The sequence below is a fragment of the Grampus griseus genome (assembly GCF_964374135.1).
Source record: "Grampus griseus genome assembly, chromosome: 15".
NCBI lineage: Eukaryota > Metazoa > Chordata > Mammalia > Artiodactyla > Delphinidae > Grampus > Grampus griseus.
In genome coordinates, this window is record NC_139009.1 from 34,942,958 (window position 1) to 34,955,237 (window position 12,280).

The following is a 12,280-nucleotide window of genomic DNA, read 5'->3' on the forward strand; positions in this document are numbered from 1 at the left end:
TGTATACCTGGGGAAAAAAACTTAAAAAACTACTACAAACAAAAAAGATAATTCAAAAAAAAAAAAGATAATTCAATCAGATAGTGAGGTACAAAATTAATAAGCAGAAATCAAAACTTTTTACACGTACAAACAACAACCAGTTAGAAGATAAAAGGAAGAACTTCTGCTTTTTGGCTGTGATGGAGCAACAGGAACTGGATTTACCCTACCAATGGTTTTCAGACTTGAATAACAGGCTGTGCAGGACAGTGATCCTCAGGAAAACAAATGAAGTAAGCTTTACAATCGTTGCAGCTTAATATCTTGGAGAGAGTTTCATGACCACAGTGCATGGAGGGACACCCAGATGGTGCTTGGCAGTCTTCCTGAGTTACCAAGACAGAGTTTAGAATTTGAGGAGGCCAAGATGGTTAGAATTCACAAAACTGAGAGGAGTGAGCAAAAGAGAGTGGGAAAGTGCTCCACAGATTCATAGAGGGTTCCTTTTGAGTTTTTAGCTGAGAACTGATAATCATATGTGTGTGAGGAAACTACCTGAGGCTAGGGAAAGAATTACCAGAAAAGAATAGACAAAAAAAAAAAAAATTCCTGGAGCTTACACATAGCTGAAAATAGTTTGTATTCCTATCATCCAGAATGGAAAGACCTCCTAATGCACTAAGCATCAAGTAGAGTACTCAAGATAGAAGTCACATTGATTTTTAATAACCTAACCTCAGAAATGGCATATCATCATTTCTGCCATATTCTACTGGTCACACAGACTAACTCTAGTACAATATGGAAGGGGATTGCCTCAGATATTGTCTGAATATCAAGAGATGGAGATCATTGGGGGCCATCTTGGAGACTAGCAGCCATACTTCATATATTCAAGAAAGTAGAGGACAGCATAAGCATTTTAAGAAGAGTAATGGAAGATATTTAAAAGATCCAAATTGAACTTTCAGAGATGAAAAATGTAGTGGCTAAAATGAAAAAAATACCCTGGATGAGATTAACAACAGGTAAGGTAATGCAGTAGGCAAGACTAGTGAACTTAAAGACATAGCAAGAAAAATTATCCAAAATGAAACACAGAGTTTAAAAAAAACTGAAAAAAATTGAATACAGTACAGTGAGCAATGGTATATTTTCAATCAGCCTAATATATATGGAATTGGAGTTCCACAAAAGGAAGAAAGGCAACAGAAAAATATTCAAGGAAATAATGGCTTAAATTTTCTTTTCCCAAATTTAATGAAAACTATAAAACTCTCAAATTTAAGAAGCTCAGTGAATCTCAAACGGAAGAAATGTGACAAAAACTACTCTAATATACATCATAATCAGTTGCTTTAGACAAGTTATAAAGAGGGTGGTGGTTTGGGAGGAATAACCTAACACATAGAGAACATAGATAAGAATGACAGCAGACTTCTTATTGAAAACTATACAAGTCATAAGATAGTAGAGTAACATCTTTAAAGTACTGCAAGGAAAAAAAATCTATCAACCTAGAATTCAATATCCAGTGAAAATATTTTTCAAAAACAAAGGTGACATAAAGGCTTTTTCAGATACATAAAACCTGAAAGAATTACTCCCCAGAAGACCAATACTACAAGAAATGTTTAGTGATGTCCTTTAGGCAGTCAGAAAATGATGCCAGATGGAAATCTGGATTTATTCAGAGGAATGAAGAGCACTAGAAATGGCAAATATGTGGGTAAATATATAAGAATTTTTCCTTATTATTTCAATCTCTCTAAAAGATAATTGACTGTTTAAAGGAAAGATAATAACATTGTATTGTGGAGTTTAAAATTATATGTAGAAATAAAATATATGACAATAATAGCACAAAGACTGAGAGAGGGGAAATGTAAGTATACTGTTGTAAGGTTCCTATACTACAAGAAGTGGTATAATATTCCTTAAAGGTAGACTGTGATAAGATTAAAATATATGCTAAAACCCTAAAGCAACCACTTAACAAAAGTCAAAGAGGTTTAGCTGATAAGCCAATAAAGGACATAAAACAGAATCATAAAATATACTCTAGTAATTTTTTAAAAGGCCGAAAAAGAGGAAAACCAAAAAGAACATATGAGACAAATATAAAACAAATAGCAAGATAGAAGATTTATTCCTGATCATACTAATAATTACATTAAATTTAAATGGTCTAAACACTCCAATTACAAGGTTGAGATTGTCAGATTGTATAAAAAAACACGATCCAACTATATGCTGTCACAAGCAGTACTTCTTTTGTTTTCTGACATTTGTTGTAAGAAAAAAAGACTGACATTTTAAAATAGCCTGCTCAAAAGAAACTGATTTCACTCTCAGAACTTCATTTTACTCCCAAATATCAATGTCATTAATAAGCCCAATATATTTAATTCATTGAAACAAATATATATTACACTATAACTACAAATTTATTTAATACATTATTACAATAATTTGGGGTTCAATTAGCATGCAAGTATTTTTAAGAATTCATAGATAGAACACTTTATGAGTATTGAAGTTGCTTCCCCTGCCTTTAGGCAATCCATCCTAAACTTTCTCAGGCAAGTGTACCTACTCCTCTAGTCAGGAACAAAACAAATTTTCACAGTTTTATTACAATGAACTGTTAAAATGAAGAATGATAAGTATTAATATCCTACTTTGGAAAATGTCTAGGAAAGATTATGCTATAACCTTTTACTAGTAACCTACTCCAAAATTTAATCTCTTTGGGGGAAAAAAGTATTTATTTGCATTCATTTTAAGTTATTTATTCTACTATTTCCCAAAATATTTTCCTCAGTAAACTAGTTTTTAAAGATGCCAATTGGTATTACTAGAAAAAAATAAAGATGGGAAGGGATTGTAGTCAAATAAGTTTAGAAATTCTGTGCTGTGTAGAGAATACAAAGATAAATAAGAAAGAGTCCTTGTCTTTATGAAGTTTATAGTCTGGTAGACCAGGGACTATTACTGTTCCATATGCCCTTAAAATGAATGCATATTCTGCTCTGAGGTGGAGTATTCTACAAATGAGTTCAAGTTGGTTGATAGTGTTATTCAGATTTTCTAAATCCATACTGATTTTTCTGCCTACTTGTTCTCTCAAATATTGACAGGGGATATTGAAATCTCTAACTTTAATTGTGAACTTTGTCTGTTTCTCCTTATAGTCCTATAGGTTGTTGCACCATGTATTTTGAAGCTATGTTATTAAAACATTTAGGATTGTTATGTCCTCTAGATGAACTGACCCCTTTATCATTATAAAATGACCCTCTTTATCTCTGGCAGAATTCCTTGCCCTGAAATCTACTCTGTCTGATATTAATGCAGCCACTCTGGATTTCTTTTGATTAGTGTTATCACAATATATCCTTTTCCATCCTTTTAAACAAAAGCTATTGCTAAGAAGAGGATCAATATTTCATGCAGAATAAATCTGATCATTTCTCACCCTGAGTATATCTATTTTTTCATTTAATTCAGACCTGCCAACTTTTTATAAATGCAGCAGTTGACTCTCCTGCAATTGATTACCACATATCTCTAGCCCAGAGTGCTTTGCAAATCTGTTTGACACATCCTGAGCTACAGAATGAAATTTGCTGTCAGCTCATTAAACAGACAAGACGGAGACAGCCACAGAATCAACCAGGACCACTGCAGGTATCTGTTGATACATATACATGCAATTTTAAATGATGTTGTGTTCCTGATTGTAAGAAAAATACATATTCAATACAGACATTTGGAAAATTACAAAAAGTATGAAATGGAAAAACAGCTATTAATATTTTTATGTATATCTTTTCAGTTTCTATATTTATATATAAATGTATATGTGTATATCTTTATGCACTCACAGTTTTTCACATTACTAGAGCTACAGTGTACATACTACTTTTTAAAAACTATAGAACATAATCATTTCCCCTATAGCCTTCAATAGTCTACAAAACATTAATACTAGTTGCATTAATATCAATTACTATACATTTAGGTTTTTCCAGTTATTTTTCCTATAATAAATACCACTACATTAGACATCTTTGAACCTAAATTTTGTGTGCAAGTCCAGTGAATTTCATTGAGTCCACTTCTAGAATTTTCCTATATCTTCAACAATGTTCAGTGTAATTCTTCTTTTAATTCCTTTCCAGGTAAAAAGTAGTATTTCACTATTGATTTTGGATGCATTTCCTTAATTATTAGTGCAGTTGAATTTATTTTCAGGGGGTTTTTGGTCACTTGTGTTTACTCTTCAGTGAATACCTCTTTTAATCTTTGCTTACTGACTCCCTGTCAACTACAGGATAAAATAGAAATTTCTTACCCTAGCCTGTAAGACTCTCAGGGGTGGATCCAGGTTTTGTGGGACTTGAAGCTTATGCAGCGAATACTCTCCAAGAAAAAGAGTACAAAATACATTACTTTTACACATTTTAAAAGAACGTATGACCATGTCATATGACTAGGACAGCTCGTCGGGCCTGTCCCAGGGACTTGGAGGGGACCTGTGCATAGAGGGGTTCTGAAGCTTAATCTTTATGTGAATCAAGGGCCCTTCATAGTCTGGCTCCAGTGGCCTCCTCTTTCTCCACTTCATTTTATACTTCCTGCCTCCAGTGTACAGTGAATGAATAAACTCTCCCCATTCTTCAAACATACCCTGCCTTTGCATTATCCTTCACCTTGCACCTGGCATTATTCCTGTTACCTGGATCCCTCTGCTTTCTTCCTACCTGTGACTTCACCGTCCAGCCCAAGCAACATCTCTCCCATATATTCCTTCCTGACTTCCGCAACAGTAAGTCATTCCCTCCATTGGTTATACTTAAAAAATATTATTACAATGTATTAGCGATATTATATTATAAATTACTGTTTCAATATATAATGTCTTCTCCTGGACTGTAGGTTCTTCAAGGGCAGGGCCTTTCCCCCTTCTCCTTTTTTATATGACATTTAAAAAATTATTGAAGTTATACTTGCTTAATTAAAAAAATTAAGATAGAAAATAGAATATAGTCCAGAGCAAGAGAAGAATAAAAATCACATACAATTCTATTACCTAGACATACCTCTGTTAATATTTTTGTACTTGCCCCTTATTTAGGTATGTATCTATATATGGGTAGATAGGTTTTGCTTTTTGTATAAATAATTTTTTTTACTATTTTTCAATCTGCCCTTTCTCAGTGCCATTACTTATATTTCAACGAATGAGTTAATACATAAATGAACAAAAAGCAACAATTTCCCTGATCTTTGGGTGTGATATCAGAAAGGACTACCATATCATGTCTTCTGGTACCTCAGTTGTAGACAACAATATATACAACTAGATGGATTATGGTTCTGACCCAATAGGAAGCTTTTATGTTTTTATGTATTATAAACGCTCTAAGCAGATAATGCATATATGGAAAAAGCAAAAACATGTGGGGTCAAGTAAGACTGTCATCATCCCCTTGCTCTCACAGCCTCTGTCAGTCATACTTGCCCTGACTTGGATCTCTGACGACCACATGGTGTCTGACCTGTGATGCTTCTCTTTGCCCAGGGCTGGCAGCTCTTAGCGCTCTGTGTTGGGCTCTTCCTTCCCCATCATCCTTTCCTGTGGCTCCTCAGACTCCACCTAAAGAGGAATGCAGATTCCAGGTACGCAGAATTCTAGCCAGCTAAACCATTTATGTGGCCTCTGAGTGTCTACAATAAGTCAAAGGTATTCAGTAACCTGCCAGGTACATTTGTGGAAGAATGTGTGAAACAAATGTTGGTACAGGAAGCCTTTGGTTATCATTTATGGGGAGCTGGGAAAATATTTCCTTTGTTATGTTAAATCTCTTATGGAAGATTACAGTAAAAGCTTGAAAAACTGACAAAGAATATTTTAAGTGAAAAGTCTATGTACATTTCAAGTATGAATGTGTTATCATTAGTGGGTGTTCATTCAATAAAAGCAACTATTTTGTTTCCTTATTTTTCCTATTACCATTTTCTTCACATTGAATTCTTTTATGTAGAAGACTTCTCTGATGGTCTTCCCACCTTTTATAATTGTATGTATTTGAATTACTTCAGAATTTTTACTCCTTTGAAAAAGACTCATAAAATTCAGCTGTCAGAGGGGCTTTCTTACAGTGAGACCCAGGGCACCCAGCCAAGGGTTATCAGGATCATTTTGTCCAAGAGGTTCATATTAGGTTGTTTAAACAGACTCTGGGATTCAAACAAACAAACAAATGATGAATCAAAAAACAACTTGAAAGCAGTAGGAAAATATACTCCAGCTCATAATATATTTTGGAGACTCTGTCATCAAGGTCATGTGATTCCAATAGCCGTCACTGAGGACCCCCTACCTCTCCAGACAAAGGTGACATTTTAAAGTCTACCTAGAAGGCACTGGAATAAAAATATATTTAGAGATATTATCAACCTGCTTTTATAAACAGAATAAAAATTATATATAACAAATGAGGGCAAATAAGATCTCTATCCAGCTTTTACTGGATTTATTTACTCCACTGGTTTTGTTTAACATTTAACATTTTTAAAGAAGTGCATGTTTTGCAAAAAAGGAAAATATATTTTTATTTTTGTTTGAAGATATTTTCTTACCTTGCTTAGCAGGAATGGCATTAACTTCTATGTTCTTCAAAAGAGAACTCTCCTCATCATGCACTTCTTAAGTTATCCTGTACTAGTCTTTATACAGTTATTTTCTTTATATTTGTTAATATAATCATTATATATTGACCATAAAATGTCTGGTAATTTTAAATTTATTTTGTGACTGTAATAATACAATAACAATAAAGATTGTTTTGTGGGGAAGTCTGGTTTAGTCAGTAGCAAAAGTAAAGACACTAGAATTTGAGAAAAGTAACAGCAGTTAATATCACTCAAAAAGAAAAATTGGGCTTCCCTGGTGGCGCAGTGGTTGAGAGTCCGCCTGCCGATGCAGGGGACGCGGGTTCGTGCCCCGGTCGGGGAAGATCCCACATGCCGCGGAGCGGCTGGGCCCGTGAGCCATGGCCGCTGAGCCTGTGCGTCCGGAGCCTGTGCTCCACAACGGGAGAGGCCACAACAGTGAGAGGCCCGCGTACAGCAAAAAAAAAAAAAAAAAAAAAAGAAAAGAAAAATTACTGTCAACATTAGCATAATACATTGTAATATTTGTATACCAAGGAAAGCTTTCTTAATGGTTTCATATATGTAAAAGGTTGTCTTAATTAAATTTGTTCTTAGGCTTTATCTTAAGTTTTGTATTATAGGACAGAATTTGGAAAATATGCCATTTACTGCCAACGATGTGTAGAAAGAACGCAACAGAATGGAGATCGAGAAGCAAGACCCTCAAGAATGGAAATTCTTTCCACCCTTCTTCGAAACCCATATCATCATTCTTTGCCCTTCAGTATCCCCGTACACTTCATGAATGGGATATATCAGGTAGATTAGACTTTCTACCCAGTGAAAACATGCTTAGTCTAGAATTCTAAGTGCACTCTGTGGAACTGGGAAGTGAGACTGTTTCCCTATTTCTGTCAGCTCCTGGCAGTGATAAATATGCAAATGTATTAGACCTTCTGTCAGGACAGCTGAGTTGTGAAATAGTTTTGCTAAAAAGGATTCACACTAAAAAAATCCATAATTGAACCAAATAAGGGAGGAGTTTCACTACCATTATAATTCTGATGGAGAAAAACAAAAAGGTTGAGGCCTTTCCCCACCTGGGTACCGGCTAGGTGAGAAAATAATTACTAATGTGTGGGATGTGTACAGGTTTAGTCTCTTTAAAATCTCCAGATCTCAGGAATTATCTGGGAAAACTGTCCAAGCCCTCCCAACTCAGATCTAACTGCTTGCTTATTAACTCAAGCAAACATGTTCCAAAGCTAACAATTAGTCTTTGTAGCTCTAAGCCTTTTATCATGGAATTCAGATACTTAACTGCATATTAAAGAAACAAAAATTAAATGTGCTTATTTTTTTTCCTTTGCTTAAAGATTACATATTGTACTGTAGTTCTTGGTTTGCTTCTAATGGGCAGGCATAATATCTCTGCAAGATGTTTGCAGCTGTCAAATGATCTTTCTATTTTGAATTCATGTCTGTTGGCTGAAGCCAAGATTTCTGAATTCTTACATCAAGCTAATGACTAAGATGACATTAAATTTCTCCAGCGGAGCTTTGGAAAAAAAGTTAAAACACCTAGATAAATATGCTATCATTAATCATGCATCAAGAATGCCCTGTTTCCCCCCTGAAATCTAAGTTTGAAATGTTTGTACCTTTTTATTAAGAGAACGACTTTGTTATTTCTGTTTAGGTAGTTGGATTTGATGCATCCACCACAGTGGAAGAATTTTTGAATACTTTGAACCAGGATACAGGGATGAGGAGGCCAGCACAGTCTGGATTTGCATTGTTCACAGATGATCCTTCTGGCAGGGATTTAGAGCATTGTCTTCAAGGAAACATCAAGGTAAAACCAACTCCTTTTAAGGAGGCAGACCCAGAAAACAGCAAAGAAGCTACTCTGCTATTTGCAAAAAGTTTAGCTCAAGAATTTTCCAAAAATTTAAGCAATCTAATTTTCATAATAAAAATAATATTGCAGGACTTTGTTGAAGCCGTAGAATTCTTAATACAATCTGCACACACACATACTCCATGTTAAAGAGAAGAAGAGGATTAATAATAGTAATAATACCCTAAATATTAGGGTAAAAAGAGTGGAGGTGTGGAAGGTCTAATAAAATGGCTTTCCATTTTATTCATTCACTCAGCAATATTCATGGAACTGTTTATTGTGTCCCAGGAGCTGGTCCAGACCCTGTGGGTAGTATAAAGAAGGTCGAGAAATTGTCCCTGCACACAGTGAACTTCTAATTTGCTTAGGAAAGAGTAGCCTTATACACTGATAACCTTCAATCTGAAAGTGATAAATATATAAAGAGCGAGGTGAACATTCTACAAAGGGAGAGATTAAGTTCAGATTGGAAATTAGGGAAGAGCTCAACTGGTCTTTGAGGGATTGGTAGAATATGGACCTGTGGAAATAAAGAAGAGATTCCAGATATAAGGAAAATCATGAGCAAAGACAGAGAATTGGAAGATTCTTTAAAAATGTTTTCTAGGTCATAGTAAAATAACTGTAATAAAGTTTCCATCTAGCAATGGCAACAATTAAAAATATAGAATATAGAACCATAAGGAACCTTAGAGAAATAACCCACTTATTTTGCAAATGAGGAAACTGAAGCCCAGAGTGAAAAATGATTTATGGCAAATCAAACAGCTAGAACCAGGTCTGGACCCTCTTACTTGATGTGGCCCTTGATTGCTCTTGGGAATAAGTACCTTGTTACGGAGTAAAGGTATTTCTATGATTTGGAGATTAAAGAATTGGGGCAAAGCAAGGGACACACCCATGAGTTTAGAACATGTGAAATATCAGTACTTTCATCTAACTGCCAGAAGCCCAGCTCCACTTGCAGAACGATCTGTTGGGTGTCCATGGGGTTCCGCAGACTATGTTAAAGCTCATACTTAGTTCCTTAAGGAGTACTGGTCAGAATATAGGATTTCCACCTCACTCCACCCCACCCCTGCCTTATTTCTTCAGCTGCATTTTGAGACATCTAGATAAATGAATGTCTTTTTCTTCTCAGCTCCAAGTATATCCTGTTTAGATCAACAATTCCAAATGTAAATTTTTGAGACAGACATTCCTTGAGCACTGTTAATAATTAGTCAATAAGATAAGCTAGTATTTTTGGTTGGCTTGAACTGAGTAAATATCAGGGGCTTTGGTGAATAACTGCTTACCCCATAATTCTGAAAACTGTTATTTATAATTCTCAAATGACCAGTCTAAAAAAAACAAACAAACATTTATTTGGTTCCTGAAGAATTTTTGTTCTTTCCCAATCAAAAATCTTAACATTATATTTCAGATTTCTTTGGTATAACATCAGTTATTCCCATCTTTATAAACTCAGAAGGTGGGAAGTTGCTTCTTCAGTGACTAAATCATGAAAAAATTCCTGGAATCTTCTTGTTTCCAGTCTCATGCAGTCCTTCATTAAGATTCCTTTTTGAGTAAAAAATTCATGGCCATAGTCCAAAGTTAATGTGTGTCCAAAAGGATAAGAGGACCAAAGAGTGATTTATAATTAAATTCTAAACTCAGAGCTGCAGAAGCTTAAAACAGAAAGCACCAGTCCATTTGGTTTGATCACATTAATTGAAAAATTTCAGTCTATAGACATGCTTGTCTTCAAAAAATACCCAATGTGAAAAATATTATGAATCTCCATTTTCCACTTCCCTTCTAGATTTGTGACATTATCTCTAAATGGGAACAGGCTTCCAAAGAACAGCAGCCCGGGAAATGGGAAGGTACGAGAACCGTTCGTCTCACTTATAAAAACAGGTGTGTAATGCCGTTGCCAAGTGCCAAAGTGGGAGTATGCGTCTATGTTCAAATCATGCACCTACAATTTAGTTTCCTATTGAATAGCCTTAAAAGTTATATTCATTTATATGTTTTCTTATAAATGGTAACTGTTTCTATAGGAAGAAGAAACTGTCATATAAATTTTTTTCTCTAATTCTAGTTTGTTAATGTCATGAATAATTATATTTTATAAAAATATGCACTTGGACAAAGATTAGAAAAAAACTATAGGAAAATATAGCTGCTCTCTTAGGGTAGTTGATATAATTTTTCACTTTCAAAATTTCCTTTAACACTATTTTACATTTTTTCATAAGACTGAATAATCAAATACCCTACTGTAGATCTGTAGTAAGAAGTATTTGTTTACCCAAGTCTTTCAGAAGTGATATATTCATATCCATTCATTCTTATTCTTTCATATTCTCTCTTCCTCTGTATTTATTGAGCTTCAACTATAAGCCTGGCACTTAGCTAGATGCTCTGGATAAAATGATAATAAAAACAGACACATCTTTTGGAATTTACAGGCTAGTGAGGAAGACGGTTGCTAATTTTACAATGACTCTAATGAGTATATAATAACATATTAAGTTCTCTGAAAGAAAAGAGCATGGCTCTGTGAGAGCACATGGCAAAAATCCTGACCTAGCCTGGAGACTTTGGGAGGCTTCTTTAAGGAAATGATGCTTATGCCCACGTCAGAAGGGCGCTGAGAGTGGAAATGGATGGAAAAGGATGTTCAAAGCCTATATAAGGAGGCTGTGCAGTGTTTCAGGAACTGGGAAAAAGCTGGTAGGGCTGGAGCACTCACTTTCTCAACTGATACAATTTTAAAAGACTTTGGCAAATGATCAGAAATCAGGTTTTCTTTCTTTCTTTTTTAATATCTTCTTTTCTTCCATGTATTAGTAGAAGGTGGTATTTAATAAAGAGTGTTCACTGACCAGGTCATATTAACTGTACAACAACAGCAAAAAAACTAAAAAAAGTATTTTCTTGTTTTATTTGACTCATATCCCATAAAGTAAGAAATCTAAAATATCAGACCAAGAGCCTGGTAGAATTATTGGTGAAGTGTTGACTTCTTTCAGAAGGCTACTTTTGGAATATGTTCATAGATCTGAAATTGGGATATGAGAAGTAAGGGTACTATGTAACATAAAGAATGTAACAGCCTTTGATCCAGTTCAGGATCTCTTTTTCTGACACTTTATTCCACAGAAATACCCGCACAAATGGGCAAGAATATTCCAGTATGCTTTATAACAGTGAAAAATAAGTGTTGTAGGGGGCACTTAAGTTTATCAATAGGGGAACAGTTAAATAAATATTGTGCATTCATATTGTGGATTTCTCTTACACACTCAGACATTGAAGGGTCACCACTGTTTGAACAGACTCCTTTGATCTGAATGGTGGTTTTGAGCCACGAGAGCTTCTCTGTTCAGGGGTTCATGAGCTGAGGTGATTCGCAGGAGTTCTGGGTAACGAGAAGGTAACTGTCAAGCTTTGGTATCTAAGGTTTTAAAATCTCCTATTCGTAGAGATAAGCAGGATTATTTAGATACTAGAAATCTAATAGGCTGTACTCCCAGAGGAACCTGTCTCCACTGATGGCAGTCTTCATCTGTGGCCCTTTGGTGACTGGCAAGAACAGCAGCTGGAAGACGTGGACCTTCCAGATGATTGTTTTAGTTTTGTGATCGCTGGAGCAGTGGTTCTCAAAGTGTGGGTCCTGGATCTGCAGCTTCAGTATCACATGGAAACACGTTGAAATGCAAATTATTTGGCCCCATGTCA

At 35.1% G+C, this 12,280-nt stretch overlaps 1 protein-coding gene across 1 annotated transcript in view; it reads left to right on the forward strand.

Moving 5' to 3' along the window:
- The window catches only part of PLEKHH2 (pleckstrin homology, MyTH4 and FERM domain containing H2), a 110,600-nt gene that overhangs the window by 82,160 nt on the left and 16,160 nt on the right, over nucleotides 1–12,280 (forward strand). Inside the window, exons 20-24 of the mRNA XM_082672362.1 lie at nucleotides 3,493–3,672; nucleotides 5,570–5,667; nucleotides 7,287–7,464; nucleotides 8,345–8,500; nucleotides 10,356–10,453. Coding sequence (XP_082528488.1) covers nucleotides 3,493–3,672; nucleotides 5,570–5,667; nucleotides 7,287–7,464; nucleotides 8,345–8,500; nucleotides 10,356–10,453 — 710 coding nt within the window. The remainder of the gene's footprint in view (nucleotides 1–3,492; nucleotides 3,673–5,569; nucleotides 5,668–7,286; nucleotides 7,465–8,344; nucleotides 8,501–10,355; nucleotides 10,454–12,280) is intronic.